Raw genomic sequence first — 15,819 nt, forward strand, 5'->3', positions numbered from 1 at the left:
GAAGAATTGAAAAGCTAACAGGTTTGTAGAAAATAGTGGGAGATGGGTTGAAGTAAAGAACAATTCTGGGTAGGATGACGGAGAATATGACGATGAGGAATGTCTGGGGCAGGGATGCGTAAGGAAAGATTGAAAAGCAACAAGTGTTCGAGGGAAAGGTCAATCTTGTGCAGAAGACAAGTAGGGCAAGGCCAGGCAAGTAAAACTGAACAAGATCTAATATGACTGCAGCTTCTGAGAGGCTAAATAGGAGAAATTGAGGATGAGGGAAATGACAGTAACAATTCTTAAAGAGAGGTAACAATCAGCGTCCACATATTGCTTGTGAAAATAGTGTGAAAAGGAAGGTAGTGAATAGACTAAGTTGGAGACACCACTGGGTTACTTTAGCTCCATGGCCATTTAGTGACCAAATCTTGAAAATATATTGTGACATGCAATTCTCTGCAGATAATTCCAATAATAATCATTGTACCTTTTAAGTAACAAGCTGCACTTGCCAGGTATCTACTCTTACTTGTGTTTTGAAAATTTGCTCTATCTAGTTTCTCAGGGAAGGAGAAGACAATTGGAAATCGCTTGTAAATAAGGTGAGTTAGGCTTTAATGAGATGCTAATGTGTGGAAACAAGGTAGTTGCCGTTCAGTGGTGAAATTCTGAAATTGCCATTTAGAGTTGAGGGGAAAACTGGAAAATTGTTTCTCTATTGTTGAGAATCTGATTTTTTTTTTTCATTCTTACTGTATTTTCCCACCTCTCCCATCATTATTCATATCACTCCAGAATAATTCCACTCTTACTATCATGTTATACATTGATATGTGTCAGAATTTTGAGGATATTCTATATTTGATATGAATTTAACTTGCTTTATATTTTCTTTATTCTCCAGCATCTTAAAACAGCTCCCTAATGTGTATTCTACTCATTCATTCGGTATTGCACCATCTGAAGATCAGGAAGAATCTTTCAATATCATTATCAAAGAAGAGCCACCAGAAGATGAGTACTACCATGCAGCAAACAGAGAGAATCTTGATAGTGCTGGGCTGAAATGTAAGAAAGAGGAGGAGAATTATTTAGATTCTTCCAACCAGAGCACTCCAGCTTCAGGGCAACCGCTTGATGGGGCTAAATGTGATTTAGTGAATAAAACTGTCGATAAAAATGGTGCCAGTGAAGTGGATGCAAATACTGGGGCTGTGAAACGGCCATTGAATAGCTCTGAAGGGGTAGCTAAAGCCAAGATGCTGCGAATGGAAAGTGGCAAAATGCCCGTTGTTTGCTTGGAGCCATGCACCATTACAAAGAGTACTATAAAAATATCTGACCTGCCACAAAAATTGCTATCTCCTCGTCGGAGAATCAGGGTACCTTTGACTCCTCGTGCTCTCCTCCCTCTAAGTTCAGCAGCAAAACCTTCTCATTCATCCAGTTCGGCTGAAAAATCTAAGCCAGAAAGTGTGGACTCATTGCCAGAGGGCATCAAATACAAAGGGAATGACTCTGATTCTGTGTCTGGAAGGACTAAAAAGAAAAGGAGTACTTCTGCAATGTCACATCGCTCAGTTGCATCTCATACAACACCATCCCAAAAGGCTTCTAGTGAAAATTCCGAATTTTGCAACATCAAACACAATGAAAAGACTACAAATTGTGAGATTTGGAGCCCTGCAGGTAATGTGGATAATTGTATTGAGGATTCACCTATTTGTTCAAAGTCATCACGTTTATCGACTAAGGCCTTCAGTTCAGGTATCTGGAGACCTCCAGACGGCACAGCTGAGAGTATTAAAGAAATGCCTGTACTACACTCCAGCTCCAAGTCTCAGTGTGTATCAAAACAACAACATCTCTCAGTCAGAGCTAATAGACGGAGTCGATCAAAAAGGTTGCAACAGTCTGCAAAAGGTGACCATCCTGACTCTGCAGCAGCTGTTTCCCTGGATTCCTCTGAACCCTTGGAACAGGAAGAAGTGTTCTGTGATGTCAGTCCAGACCTGGATGACGTAGAGGGGGTTACCTTCGTGTCATACGCATCTCAGGTAAGGGTGTTATCTGTAAATTAGGCATGTATTTCATTAAATAACTTATTCTCGTGGTTAAAATGTTTCATTCCTAGGTATATTGACAAAACAGCTAATAAGTGGACCTTTCAGTATATTTTATGAATACTTAAATGTTCACAGTTTACAGTTATTCAAAACTGGTCTCCCTCCTATTGGAAGTATGTTGTGGAACTTGAAAGGGTTCAGAAACGATTTACAAGGATGTGCCAGGGTTGGAGCATTTGAGTTATAAGGAGAGGCTGAATAGGCTGGAACCGTTTTCCCTGGAGCATTGGAGGCTCAGAGATTACCTTATAGGCATTTATGAAACCATGAGGGGCATGGACAGGTGAATAGACAAGGTCTTTTCCCTTAGGTGGGGAATGCAGAACAAGAGGGCATAGGATTAGAATGAAGGGGGATAAATTTTCAAAGGGACCTAAGTGGCCATTTTTTCTCTCACAGGGTAATGTGTGTATGGAATGAGCTGCCAGAGGAAGTGGTGAAGACTGGTACAATTACAACATTTAAAAAGCATCTGAATGAGTATATGAATAGGAGGGGTTGAGAGGGAAATGAGCCAATTGCTGGCAAATGGGACTAGCTTCGGTTAGGATATCTGGTCAGCATGGAGGAGTTGGACTGAAGGGTCAGTTTCCATGCTGTACAACTCTGACTCTGACTATAATGATTACCTTTGGAACACTATAGTTTGGGGCTTTTTAGTCATTGTTATCAGAAAGGCTGATCATTAAATGTGTACTGAGAGGGTATGGTGTTTATTCAAATTAACTACACCTAATTAAGGGTGAAATTGATCAATCCAGCAGTGTGACAGATTCATATCAAACTAGAAAACTATTTATACAAAGTTTGCAAAGAAAACTAGGGCGGGCAGTGCATGTTGTGACTGTACAGGAGATTGATTAGGTCACTTTTCGAACACTGTTCAATTCTGATCTCCCTGTTCTCGGAACGATTTGAAAAACCTGAAAGGGTTCAGAAAAGATTTACAAGGATGTTGCCAGGGTTGGAGGGTTTGAGCTGCACGGAAAACCTGAAATGGCTGGGGCTATTTTCCCTGGAGTGTCGGAGGCTGAGGGATAACTTTTTCTGGAGGTTTATAAAATCATGAGGAGCATGGGTAGGATGAGAGACAAAGTCTTTTATCCCCAGGATAGGGGAGTCCAAAACTAAAGGGCATAGGTTTAAGGTGAGAGGGGAAAGATTTCAGAAATCTGAGGGGCACCATTTTCACAGAGGGTAATGCATGTATGGAATGAGCTGCCAGAGGAGGTGGTGGAGGCTGGTACATTTTAGAGTCATAGAGGTGTACAGCACAGAAACAGACCCTTCAGTCCAACTCGTCAATGCCGACCAGAAATCCGAACCTAATCTAGTCTCATTTGCCAGCACTTGGCCCATATCCCTCTCAATCCTTCCGATTCATATATTCATTTACATGTCCAATAAATGCTGTTATTGAATCATCCTCCGCTACTTCCTCTGCCAGCTCATTTCATACACGCGCCACCCTCTGTGTAAAAAATTGCCCCTTGCGTCCCTTTTATGTCTTTCCCCTCTCACCTTGTCTATTTATCCTATCCATGCCCTTCATGATTTTATAAACCTCTATAAAGTCACTCCTCAGCCTCTGACGCTCCAGGGAAAACAGCCCCAGCCTATTCAGCCTCTCCAGAGAAAGTGAGGACTGCATATGCTGGAGATCAGAGCTGAAAATGTGTTGCTGGAAAAGCGCAGCAGGTCAGGCAGCATCCAAGGAACAGGAGAATCGACGTTTCGGGCATAAGCCTATGCCCGAAACGTCGATTCTCCTGCACCTTGAATGCTGCCTGACCTGCTGTGCTTTTCCAGCAACACATTTTCAGCTCTGATCTCCAGCATCTGCAGTCTTCACTTTCTCCTGGACCATTAAGCTGCCAGTCCTGTCAATTCCTGAGCCACGTTTCTGTAATTGCTATGATATCCCATTCACTTGTTCCTAACAATGCCCTGAGTTCATCTGGCTTCTCTGTTGCAGTAATTTAACAGTCTTACCTTTGTTCTCTACTTTGCCCTGCCCTGACTGTTTGACTTACTCCCTTTCCCAACTGTACCAGTCTCCGATTGATCATTTTCCTCAGAATTTCCCTGGATCCCACCTTACTAGTTTAAATCCTCCCGAGCGGCTCTAGCAAATCTCCCTGCTAATTCAGGTGCAATCCATCCTTCTTGTACAGGTCATTTCTACCCCAGAAGAGATTTCAATAATCCAAAAGTGTGAACCCTTCTCTCCTGCACCAGTCCTCAGCCACTGCATTCATCTGTTCTATCCTCCTGTTCCTACCCTCACTAGCATGTAGCACTGGGTGTAATCTAGATATTACTACCCTCAAGGGCCTCCATTTTAAATTCCTGCCTAACTTTCTGTATTCTCCCTTTTTCCTTCCTATGTTGTTGGTTCCAATGTGTATAATGACTTGTTTCTGGTTCCTATCCCTTTGAGAACATTCTGCACCCTCTCTCAGACATCCTTGATCCTGGCACCACGGAGGCAACACACCATTCTGATTTCTTGTTGCTGGCTGCAGAAACGTGTGTCTGTGCCTCTGACTAGACAGTCTCCTATTACAATCGATTCTCTTGGAACCTGACTTATCCCTCATTGCATTAGAGCCTGTCACGGTACCAGAAGCTTGGCTGTTCATCCTACATTCCCCTGAGAGTCCATCACCCCCTACCTTTTCCAAAACAGCATACTTGTTTGAAATGGGGGTAGTCACAGAAAACTCCTGCACTGCCTGCTTACCCCTCCTACCTTGCCTGGCGTTAACCCATCTACCTGACTGTATGTACGGCTTTTCTCCCTCCCTATAACTGCCATCAATCACACCCCCTTAGCTCTTGTAAATTCCTCATTGCCTCTAACTGTCGCTCCAACCAATCCATGCGATCCGATAGAAGTGGCAAATTACACTGCAGGCATAATCAACAGTAACATGGAAACACTCCCTAAACTCCCACATCCGACAGGAAGAGCATATCACTCTACCAAACGTCATCTTTTGCTCCTTCACAATCTACAGACCCAGAAAATATCACTGTCCTTTTGACCTAAAAGTGCTCCAGGCTCAGTTAGTACTTATGGTTTATATTTTTTAAAAAATTAATCAGTAAGAGGGGATTTTGTAAAACATATAATCAAGAAAGAACCCACTCTGTTCACTACTGCAGACTTGCAGCGAGGTTACATGTTAAAACTATACACTTATCTGCTCCTGTGCTGTGAGTTGCCCCACACAGGTTCCTCCAAGGTCAGCTGTGAATTTTGCTGTTTATTAATTTTTCCTAGATGCACTCTGATCTCCAGAGATACATGTACTCAAACAGCAAAGGCAGTAACTGTGCAAATTCACTGCTGTGTCCGTTAGCAGTGTCTGTTTCTTTCTCTCCCTCCTGACCATGAGCTTGATACCTTTGTCTGTCTTTTCTCGTTTTAAAAGTGCTGTTGTTTTGACCTTTTTCCCCAAAGTTCCAGAAGAACGCAACAGCATATAAAACAGTAATTACTGCTCCTGGAATTTGAGGAAATCACCTCCAACACCTAAAATACCTCAAAGGAGCAGCTCTTCCAGCCACAATTTTTCCCATCCTCCATCTTTGATTACCCAAAATCCTCCATCTCCTTACAACTTTGTTTCTCAATTTCCTGCTGACTATTAGGGTGTCTATAATACAATCCCAGTAATGTGATCATCCCATTCTTATTTCTCAGTTCCATCCAAATAACTTCCCTGGATGTATTTCCAAGTATATCCCCCCCCACCCACCCCCAATTATAGCAGTAGTGCAAACCCTTATCAACATCTCCGTCGCTGTCATCTCAGCCAGCCTCACAACTATCGGCTCCCACTGTCATCTAGTCCAGCCTCTCAACTCTCCCTTTCATACAAAATCATCTGGATGGGTACATGAATAGGAAGGTTTTAACGGGGTGTGGATCAAATACTGGCAAATGGGGCTAGATTAATGTTGGGGATATCTGGTTGACATGAATGAGTTGTACCAAAGGTCTGTTTCTGCACTGTACATCTCTTATATTGATTTGGTATGAGTCCATATTTCACTTGGATCAATTTAACACCTTGTAATCCACAATATGGTTGTTCCGTTTTATTGTTTCTAACAGATTACTACACACAAACCTATCTTAAATTGAGCTGAATGCATTTGAAGATAAGTTTTTAGATAAATATCAATGAGATAGCTCACTAATATTCCAAATTCTTCTTAAGCTCTAGATTTCAACTGTTTCCTTCCGTTCTCATACTATTATTTTTGGGTTCCTTTTGGTGCTGTTATGTTTAACTTTCTCATGTTCCAATCTGAACATGAAGTTAGGCCGCTGAGGCCTGATCATCTCAGTAAGATTGTGGCTGATCTGATTGCTCCACAGTCCTGCTTAGCCCCCCCCCCCCCCCCCCCCCCCAATAACCCTTTACTCCCTTGCTTATCAAGAATCTATCTGCTTTAATATAATGCAGACTCTTCTGTTGTCATTTGAGGAAGAAAGTTGTGACCCTCTGAGGGAAAACATTATCTCCTCTCTGTTGTAAATGCCTTGACCTATTGTTTAAAAATAATTTTCCCTATTTCTGGATTCTTCCAAAGGTAAACATCCTTTCCACAGACATTTGTCAAGACATCTTAATCTAATTATCTCTCGTTTCTTATCCCTTTCAAATTTGAGGGTGACCGAAGAAAACTTCATCTTTAGAGTCATAGAGATGTACAGCATGGAAACAGACCCTTTGGTCTAACCTGTCCATGCCGACCAGATATCCCAACCCAATCTAGTCCTACCTGCCAGCACCCGGCCATATCCCTCCAAACCCTTCCTATTCATATACCCATCCAAATGCCTTTTAAATGTTGCAATTGTACCAGCCTCCACCACATCCTCTGGCAGCTCATTCCATACACGTACCACCCTCTGCGTGAAAAAGTTGCCCCTTAGGTCTCTCTTATATCTTTCCCCTCTCACCCGAAACCTATGCCCTCTAGTTCTGGACTCCCTGTCCCCAGGGAAATGACTTTGCCTATTTATCCTATCCATGCTCCTCTATAAGGTCACCCCTCAGCCTCTGACGCTCCAGGCAAAACCGCCTGTTCAGCTTCTCCCTGTAGCTCAGATCCTGCAACCCTGGCAACATCCTTGTAAATCTTTTCTGAACCCCTTAAGTTTCACAACATCTCTCCGATAGGAAGAAGACCAGAATTGCACACAATATTCCAACAGTGGCCTAACCCATGTCCTGTACAGCCGTAACATGACCTCCCAACTCCTGTATTCAATACTCTGACCAATAAAGGAAAGTATACCAAGTGCCTTCTTCACTATCCTATCTACCTGCGACTCCACTTTCAAGGAGCTATGAACCTGCACTCCAAGGTCCCTTTGTTCAGGACCTTGCCATTAAGTGTATAAGTCATGCTAAGATTTGCTTTCCCAAAATGCAGCACCTCGCATTTATCTGAATTAAACTCCATCTGCCACTTCTCAGCCCATTGGCCCATCTGGTCCAGATCCTGTTGTAATCTGAGGTAACCCTCTTTGCTGACCACGACACCTCCAATTTTGGTGTCATCTGCAAACTTACTAACTGTACCTCTAATGCTCGCATACAAATCATTTATGTAAATGACAAAAAGTAGAGGGCCCAGCATCGATTCTTGTGGCACTCCACTGGTCACAGGCCTCCAGTCTGAAAAACAACCCTCCACCACCACCCTCTGTCTTCTACCTTTTGAGCCAGTTCTGTATCCAAATGGCTAGTTCTCCCTGTATTCCATGAGATCTAACATTGCTAATCAATCTCTCATGGGGAACCTTGTCGAACGCCTTACTGAAGTCCTTATAGATCACATCTACTGCTCTGCCCTCATCAATCTTCTTTGTTACTTCATCAAAAAACTCAATCAAGTTTGAGAGACATGATTGCTCACACACAAAGCTATGTTGACTATCCCTAATCAGTCCTTGCCTTTCCAAATACATGTACATCCTGTCACTCAGGATTCCCTCCAACAACTTGCCCACCACTGAGGTCAGGCTCACCGGTCTATAGTTCCCTGGCTTGTCCTTACCACCCTTCTTAAACAGTGGCACCATGTTTGCCAACCTCCAGTCTTCCGGCATCTCACCTGTGACTATCAATGATACAAATATCTCAGCAAGAGGCCCAGCAATCACTTCTCTCGCTTCCCACAGAATTCTGGGGTACACCTGATCAGGTCCTGGGGATTTATTCACCTTTAACCATTTCAAGACATCTAGCACTTCCTCCTCTGTAATCTGGACATTTTGCAAGATGTCGCCAACTATTTCCCTACAGTCTATATACGGATTAGATCATAATCATTAGCCATTATTATTGCCTGTCCAGCAGTCGCAACCTTTCAGTCTTTAACATGAGTTCTTAATACAGTTGGCAGTGTTTTAAAAATTCCTCCTGAGGATAGTGTCTCTAAGAGCTTAATATGTAGTTCTTTATAAAACTTTTATTCATCTAACCCTTTCAAATTCAATATAGGATTGATCAGGCTGGTTCCGTAAACTCCAGAATCTTTGCCTAGATGTCTCTGCTAATTTCTCTGAAGTAAATTTAATTATCTTCACTGAGAAACCACTTCTGACAGTGAAGCATGTTTTTTTGTGCTATATGGTCAAATTATTCACATAAGCATTGCCCAGTCTTTTCCTACATCATCTACTTCAATACCTGCCGTCTTCTGTTCAACTGTTCTATTTTAACGTAATATTCACGCAACTTTGCTTTGTCTTTCTCTTGCACTTTTAATTCTAGTATTCTCAATTGATTAGTTTACATCAGATTAGATTACTTACAGTGTGAAAACAGGCCCTTCAGCCCAACAAGTCCACACCGACCCTCCAAAGAGCAACCCACCCAGACCCATTCCCCTACGTTTACTTCTTCACCTAACACTGCGGGCATTTAGCAAGGCCAGTTCACCTAACCTGCACATCTTTGGACTGTGGGAGGAAATCCACGCAGACACTGGGAGAATGTGCAGGCTCCACACAGTTGCCTGAGGCAGGAATTGAACCCAGGTCTCTGGCGCTCTGAGGCAGCAATGCTTGCCACCGTGCCACCCCTGTTCTCTCCTTTCCATCTCCCGTTCCTTATTTTTTCCTGCCATCTATAGTTTCTTCTTTCCTCCTTTGGGCTTTCTGCGATAGCCTAGTGGTATTATCTCTGGATTGTTAACACAGCAAAGCCAGGTAATATTCTGGGGAGACGGGTTCGATTCCCACCACACCACGACAATGATAGTATGTGAATGCAATAAATGCCTAGAATTAAAAAGACGTTGTCTGAAAAACCCATCTGTTTGTGGGCGGCATGGTGGCACAGTGGTTAGCCCTGTTGCCTCACTGCGCCAGAGACCCGGGTTCAATTCCCGCCTGAGGCGACTGACTGTGTGGAGTTTGCACATTCTCCCTGTGTCTGCGGGGTTTCCTCCGGGTGCTCCGGTTTCCTCCCACAATCCAAAAAAAAATGTCCAGGTTAGGCGAATTGGCCATGCTAAATTGCCCGTAGTGTTAGGTGAAGAGGTAAATGTAGGGGAATGGGTCTGGGTGGGTTATGCTTCGGCGGGTCGGTGTGGACTTGTTGTGCCGAAGGGCCTGTTTCCACACTGTAAGTAATCTAATCTCATGCTCAAACTGCTTCAGCTGTAACTGAATGCCACTTGTTTCTGACAACTTACTAACCGAAGTACTTCACCTCTTTTGTTTTTCCTCTAAAACCAAGTAACATACTAGTACCTCAATTATCTCTACATTTTAGCTCTGTCAAGCAGGGCTACCTCTAGTTTGTCCGCCAGTCAACCAAGCTTGGTTTTGAAATTTCCTTTAAGACTGCCAGCAAAAATCCTTTGCTTTTTCCAGTGTCATACCTTCAATATTATATAGATCCTGGTGCTTTCTTTCATCTGTATTACTGAGCAATACTACACCCAAATCTTCATTGCTTCTGCTTCCAATCCAATCTCAGGTGCTTCCACTGGTTGGTAAAAAGACACAAGAGGCAGGTTTCCTTACAAAAAAGTCTCTGACTCGTCAGTTAAAAATCACACCTTATAGCAACTATTGCAGGAAAGATACTTCATTTTTCAGGTTTACAGTGAATTTTGATTGCAGAGAACAGAGACTGCTCCTGAGCTGGGAAAGGACTGAACATTGTTCACTCTCTCTCCTTCTCTGTATCGTGTTCACAACTCCAAGCTGTTCAGTTACTTGAGAACCAATCCCGCTCTGACTGCCAATTGTCTGCAACTCCATTTTAATTACTATGTTGTTCAAACATTTGTTTCTGATACTTGTCATGGATGTCAGGTTACTTGCTTTCAAAACTGCTGCCGCTTTATAAAACACTAATTTTTAAAACTCATCCTCCAGTTTTTAAAAACACAAAATAAAAAGATATGTTCCTTGCAAAAGATAGCAACCATACCTTTACTTCCTTTTTCCGGTCATTTATATAAATTTTGAAAAGTTAAGGGTCCAGCACTGATCATTGTGGCATACTCTCCCATTACATTTTTCCACCTGTCAAAAACCCATTTCTGCCTGTTATATTTCCTGCTAGCTAACCAATTTTCTATTTTGGTGTGAGACCTCTGCGACAGTGACAGAAAGCTGTCTGGAAGTGTAAACAATGCACCCAGCATCTTAGTGTGTATGCTGTTCACGTTCTCCTATATGTCATCTCTAATCCTGACCCAAAAGAGGTACTTACCTGAGTCCTGTTCAGCAAAACCCATTGATGTGCTCGTCGCAACAATTACTTGGCTGCTAACTGAACCCTTGGTTAGCCAGGAGTGGATGAGATGGGGAGTACTGCTAGCGGCTTTTGGCCCCACAGTTTAATCCGGTAAACGAGTGCTAACTTTCCATGGTGCCTACTTCCACCTCGGTCAGTGCAGGCAGTCCATGCATTGTGACCCCCTTACCCAAGAAAGTAGTGTGCATCAGTTTGTAGGCTAGTCAGTTTTATTGATAATGTTTGAGGGATAAATGTTGATCACATCACCAAAGAGAAATGGCTTGCTGTTACTCGGATGCTCAGTCAAGATTAGAGTGGTGCTGGAAAAGCACAGCAGGTCAGGCAGCATCTGAAGAGCAGGAAAATCGACGTTAAGGGGGGAGCCCTTCATCAGCAACTATTTCTTCACATTTTGTTTAGTATTGCAGAGGTTCCTTCTGACTTCTGAGATGAAAAGATCCTATAGGAGAATAGGAAATGTTTTGTGGCCAGTGTTTACAATTCAAGCAACATCCAACATTTTCAAAAAATCTTAACTAATCATTATAATTTATTTTTGTTGGAATTTGCTACGTATAAATTGGCTGTTGTGTTTCTGACATTGCAGCAATGATTATACTTAAGTACTTCAGTTGTAAAGCACTTTTGGACTTTGTGAGTTTGTGAAAGAGTGTATAAATGCTTTTTAAAACAAAAGAATTTTGTCTTTCCCTTTTTCACTTTGTTTCTCAAAACCTGGACCATTATAATGCCAATTTGTATAGGAGGTAGGTTGAATAGCTGTGGGAACTGAGTGATGATTTAGTAGGAGGAAATAAGGGAACTTGACTGTGGGGCATTTGCTTCAGACATTGGCATTCAGAGCTCAAACAAACTATTGGATTAGGATTATGTAAGGAGTGGTTCACTTCTGTTCATTTTGCATAAAATCCACATTTTTGAATTTCTTGACTTTTTAAACAAGACTAAAATAGTTATGTTTGTGTTTACTTCTGAATTGTTTGTTATTCTCTCATTTAAATATTTTTTTCAGGATGCCTTGCAGTCCCACCTGGTTGAGCAGGTACCAGAGAACTCGAGTGATCTCATCCATCAGACAGGTATGAACCATAAAAATTCTCCATTTTGTTGTGTGCAGAGCAATGATGCTGGTAGCCAGATTAACCTGAGTTAATTAACCTGGAGTTCAATAAGTTTCTCTGTATGCTATTTATTCAAGTTTTATTTTACTAGAACCTTGCTGTTGCTTCTGATGAGAGCTACGTTACAGTTCTAAATTCAGTAATAGAAATGAGCAAAATCGACAAGAAAGTTTCCAACTAACTGAATGCATGTTCTAGAAGAAAACAAACTAAAATTACTGGAGAAACTGAGCTGGTCTGGCGGCACTGTGTATAGCATGCAAAGTCAATGTTTCAGGTGTCAAGTCCCTTCATCAGAACGAGTAGCAGCTAATAAAAGATGGTATGTAAGCTAAACACAGGGCCTAGGTGCAAAGGAGTACATGACAGTGAAGATGGAGCCCAGAGAAAGGAACAGGCAAACAAAGAGTTGGGTACTGGTATGCCAGGGATGAAGAAAAGCTGACAATGGAGACCATAAGTGGGTGAGAATGGGTTGGCTAACACTGACTGACTGACAATGAAAGTAATGATGGTAGACAAGAAGAAAGATTAGAATAGAAATTGAATTGGAGAGAGGAGCAGAACTTCAAGGTAGGCATACCTGGAAGAGATGTGACAGTGAGTTAAACACTAAAATAAAGGCAAGAGCTGTAGATGCTGGAAATCTGAAACAAAAACAGAAATTGCTGGAGAAACATTGACTCTGCTTTATTTGAATTTATCCATCAATTTCTGCTTTTGTTTCAATGTTCTAGGAGACAGCACACAATTTGTGATATTGCGAAAGCTGTTTTTTTCACTACAATTAATAAAGGCTTTCAGTGCCCTATACATGGCAATAGTATATGGTATAATTCTTTCCTCAAAGATAGATAAATGGGAGCAAAATGACAACATGGGATAGGAATGGCCATTTAGTTCAGTAGCCAGATTTGTTCTTATGATCGCATAATCATAGTTTTTACCCCGTCATGAATATTCTGTGAAAATGCATTGTGAACTTCTGTTGAACTACGTGTTGCAATGGTAAATGAAACCGGTCTGTAAAATACATGTCTAACTTTTGGATTCTGCGTGAAACATCAGACTAATTTGGCTTCTTTATAAAACACTTTCATGGTTGAATTCACACAGCATTTAATTATGTAACTATATTTGTCTCTATAATCTTTACAAACCAATTGTTCAAATAGCTCTCTTTGTAAGCATGGTATCTAGTAGGATGTTGATATTCCAGTTTAGTCAAATTTTGCATATTAACTTGGAGTATGGGGAGATGCCTTCATATGTGAAGTTTTGTTGAGTACTCTGTTTGGCAGTGTGTGGGTTGATTGACTTTAATGGGGAAGTCAAATTTGAGATTTAAGTCCAATCTATTTTGATTCCTTTTCCTGTTTGTACTCGCTATGCTTTTTTGAAAATGTGATGTTACTTTTCATTCTTGCAGTTCCCCAAGAAAGTGCTGAGGAGAAAATTGAAAGACTGGAAGAGAAGCTAATTGAAGACTTAACTCATTTTGACTCCAGAGTCATTATGCACCCATCACTTAAAACAGGTGACTAAGATTGATATAACAAAGCATGAAAGCCAATCTGCTTATCAGAGATTGTAAAGTAGATGTTTAGAAGTGATTTGAGATGTATCTAGTCGGCTTGATTTCCAGTATGATTTGATCAATTTCATAGAACATAGAAGAATACAGCGCAGTACAGGCCCTTCGGCCCTCGATGTTGCGCCAATCCAAGCCCACCTAACCTACACTAGCCCACTATCCTCCATATGCCTATCCAATGCCTGCTTAAATACCCATAATGAGGGAGAGTCCACCACTGCTACTGGCAGGGCATTCCATGAACTCACGACTCGCTGAGTAAAGAACCTACCCCTAACATCTGTCCTATACCTACCCCCCCTTAATTTAAAGCTATGCCCCCTTGTAATAGCTGAAATCATGTGATCATTTATATGTTGCACCTTTTAAATTCTATGAAAAACAAACTGTTTTGGTTTGTTTTGTAAGGCTTTAGGTCTGATTTAAATGAATGTGTTCTTCCTATAGGTGGTGTTAAACCAAGTTCCCTGATGTCAAAAGTCAGCCTAAACTTGAAGCATTTGGGAATTGTATTACTTCCTCCACCAGCAGGATTTGTTAAACCTGGATGCAGAGATGCCTTAGAATGCTCACCCTCCACACAAACTGACCAGAGACCTCCAGGTGAGCAAGCAGCCAATTTAGTGAAGCATGACCGGTCCTGTACTAAATAAAAATGTTTGATACCATTCATTGATTGGGCCCACATTCTGTTCTTCCCTCATCCGTATCAGTATTGACTTTTAGTCATTGGGATTGGACTGAACTGTTTCTGTCAGTGTCTATCAAGATTTGAATTATTTTTTTCTAAAGATTTTAATTTAAAATTCAGAGACAAGACTGAATTCAAACTCAGTTTAAATATTGAAGCACTGATTAGTCTTCCAGACCATTTTTAAAAATTGATGTTAGAACTTCGAATGTAATTAACCACTTAATATTTGTTCAAGCTTAATAATTAAGTGGATTTCAGTTTTGTGACAAAGCAAATAATGGTATTTGTGAGATATGAATAAAATTAGTAATATGTCTCCATTTAAATCAAATGGCTTTATTTTTCAATGAAAGCTCTGCAACTAAATTGGAAAGGAGCTATGCTAGTATTGACTTTTCCTGATAACTGAAATCGTTCTGCTCACAACACATCTTGACTCTTATTACATGTTGAGGATGTATCAAACTGAGACCATGAAATTTGGAGGGCTGTACTTAAAGGGTGAAGCTCATGTTGGGTATTTGAGTCACACTGTTAGATGTTTAAGGCCTGCTTACCTGTTCTGTATAGATATATAAATCTAACCACAACTATGCTTAATATTTTTCATAATAGAAATCTTAAACACTATAATTCCCTATTTTTGTTCTGGTTAAGTTTCTTCTTTTTCCAAAAACAATTTATCATTGGCCTCCATCCCTACCTGTCAGTTTGGGCATGCCATTCCAGAGTGCAGTGTGTGATGTTATAAAAGCTGTGTTTTCTAACATGTAATAAAGCCTGTCAGTACCCTACATGTGGCAACAATGTAAGATGTGACTCGTTTTTCAAAGATGCAAAAATTGGAACAGAAGGACAACATGAGATAAGAACGGCTATTTAATATAACAAGTTGTGGGATAGCTGTTCACCCTCAGTCCATTCGAGCAGTTTGGTGTTTGAGAGTTGATTCAGCCTTAGATTAACCTTTTGTATCTTCACCCTGTTCAGAACTTTTTTTTAAAAGAAAAGGCACAACGGTATACATTATTCTTCCCTTTTCCACTTTTGTAAGCAGAATGTATTTTTCTGGAAGATACTGTTTTTTTCAGACTAACTGTAAATCAGGATTCTTAAAGTAACCAGAAATGTGATCAGAAATGAGGCTTGATTAACCTTTACTTCTCTTTACTTTCAATTTAAATTTGTACAGTAACAATAGCCACTAATTTTAGATGAGAATTTTTGTTTTGTGCAGTTACTGATGTCTCCTTTTAACATGTGTTTTTCTTAATAAACATTCAACAGAAGAAGAAATTCCATTTATTTCCAGAACAGGAAAAACAAATGATTTTACAAAACTGAAGGGTTGGAAACAAAAACTTGCACAGCAGACTGGGGCATCTGTTTCCAAACAGACTGAAGCAAGTAAGTTCTTCAAATTGGTGCGCTCTTGTGACTGAAAACGTTCATGGGGCTAATTTTCAACTGGCACCCAACTGGATTGATTGCC

The 15,819-nt window shown here is 41.0% G+C and overlaps 1 protein-coding gene across 5 annotated transcripts in view; it reads left to right on the top strand.

The window, feature by feature from the left end:
- Window positions 1-15,819, top strand: part of mgaa (MAX dimerization protein MGA a) — a 103,962-nt gene that overhangs the window by 11,886 nt on the left and 76,257 nt on the right. For all 5 annotated transcript variants that reach the window (XM_043698206.1, XM_043698209.1, XM_043698208.1 and 2 more), the window contains exons 3-7: window positions 893-2,045; window positions 11,931-11,997; window positions 13,469-13,576; window positions 14,081-14,236; window positions 15,615-15,734. In XM_043698206.1, coding sequence (XP_043554141.1) covers window positions 893-2,045; window positions 11,931-11,997; window positions 13,469-13,576; window positions 14,081-14,236; window positions 15,615-15,734 — 1,604 coding nt within the window. The remainder of the gene's footprint in view (window positions 1-892; window positions 2,046-11,930; window positions 11,998-13,468; window positions 13,577-14,080; window positions 14,237-15,614; window positions 15,735-15,819) is intronic.

This window comes from Chiloscyllium plagiosum, chromosome 10, assembly GCF_004010195.1.
Source record: "Chiloscyllium plagiosum isolate BGI_BamShark_2017 chromosome 10, ASM401019v2, whole genome shotgun sequence".
NCBI classification, from domain to species: domain Eukaryota; kingdom Metazoa; phylum Chordata; class Chondrichthyes; order Orectolobiformes; family Hemiscylliidae; genus Chiloscyllium; species Chiloscyllium plagiosum.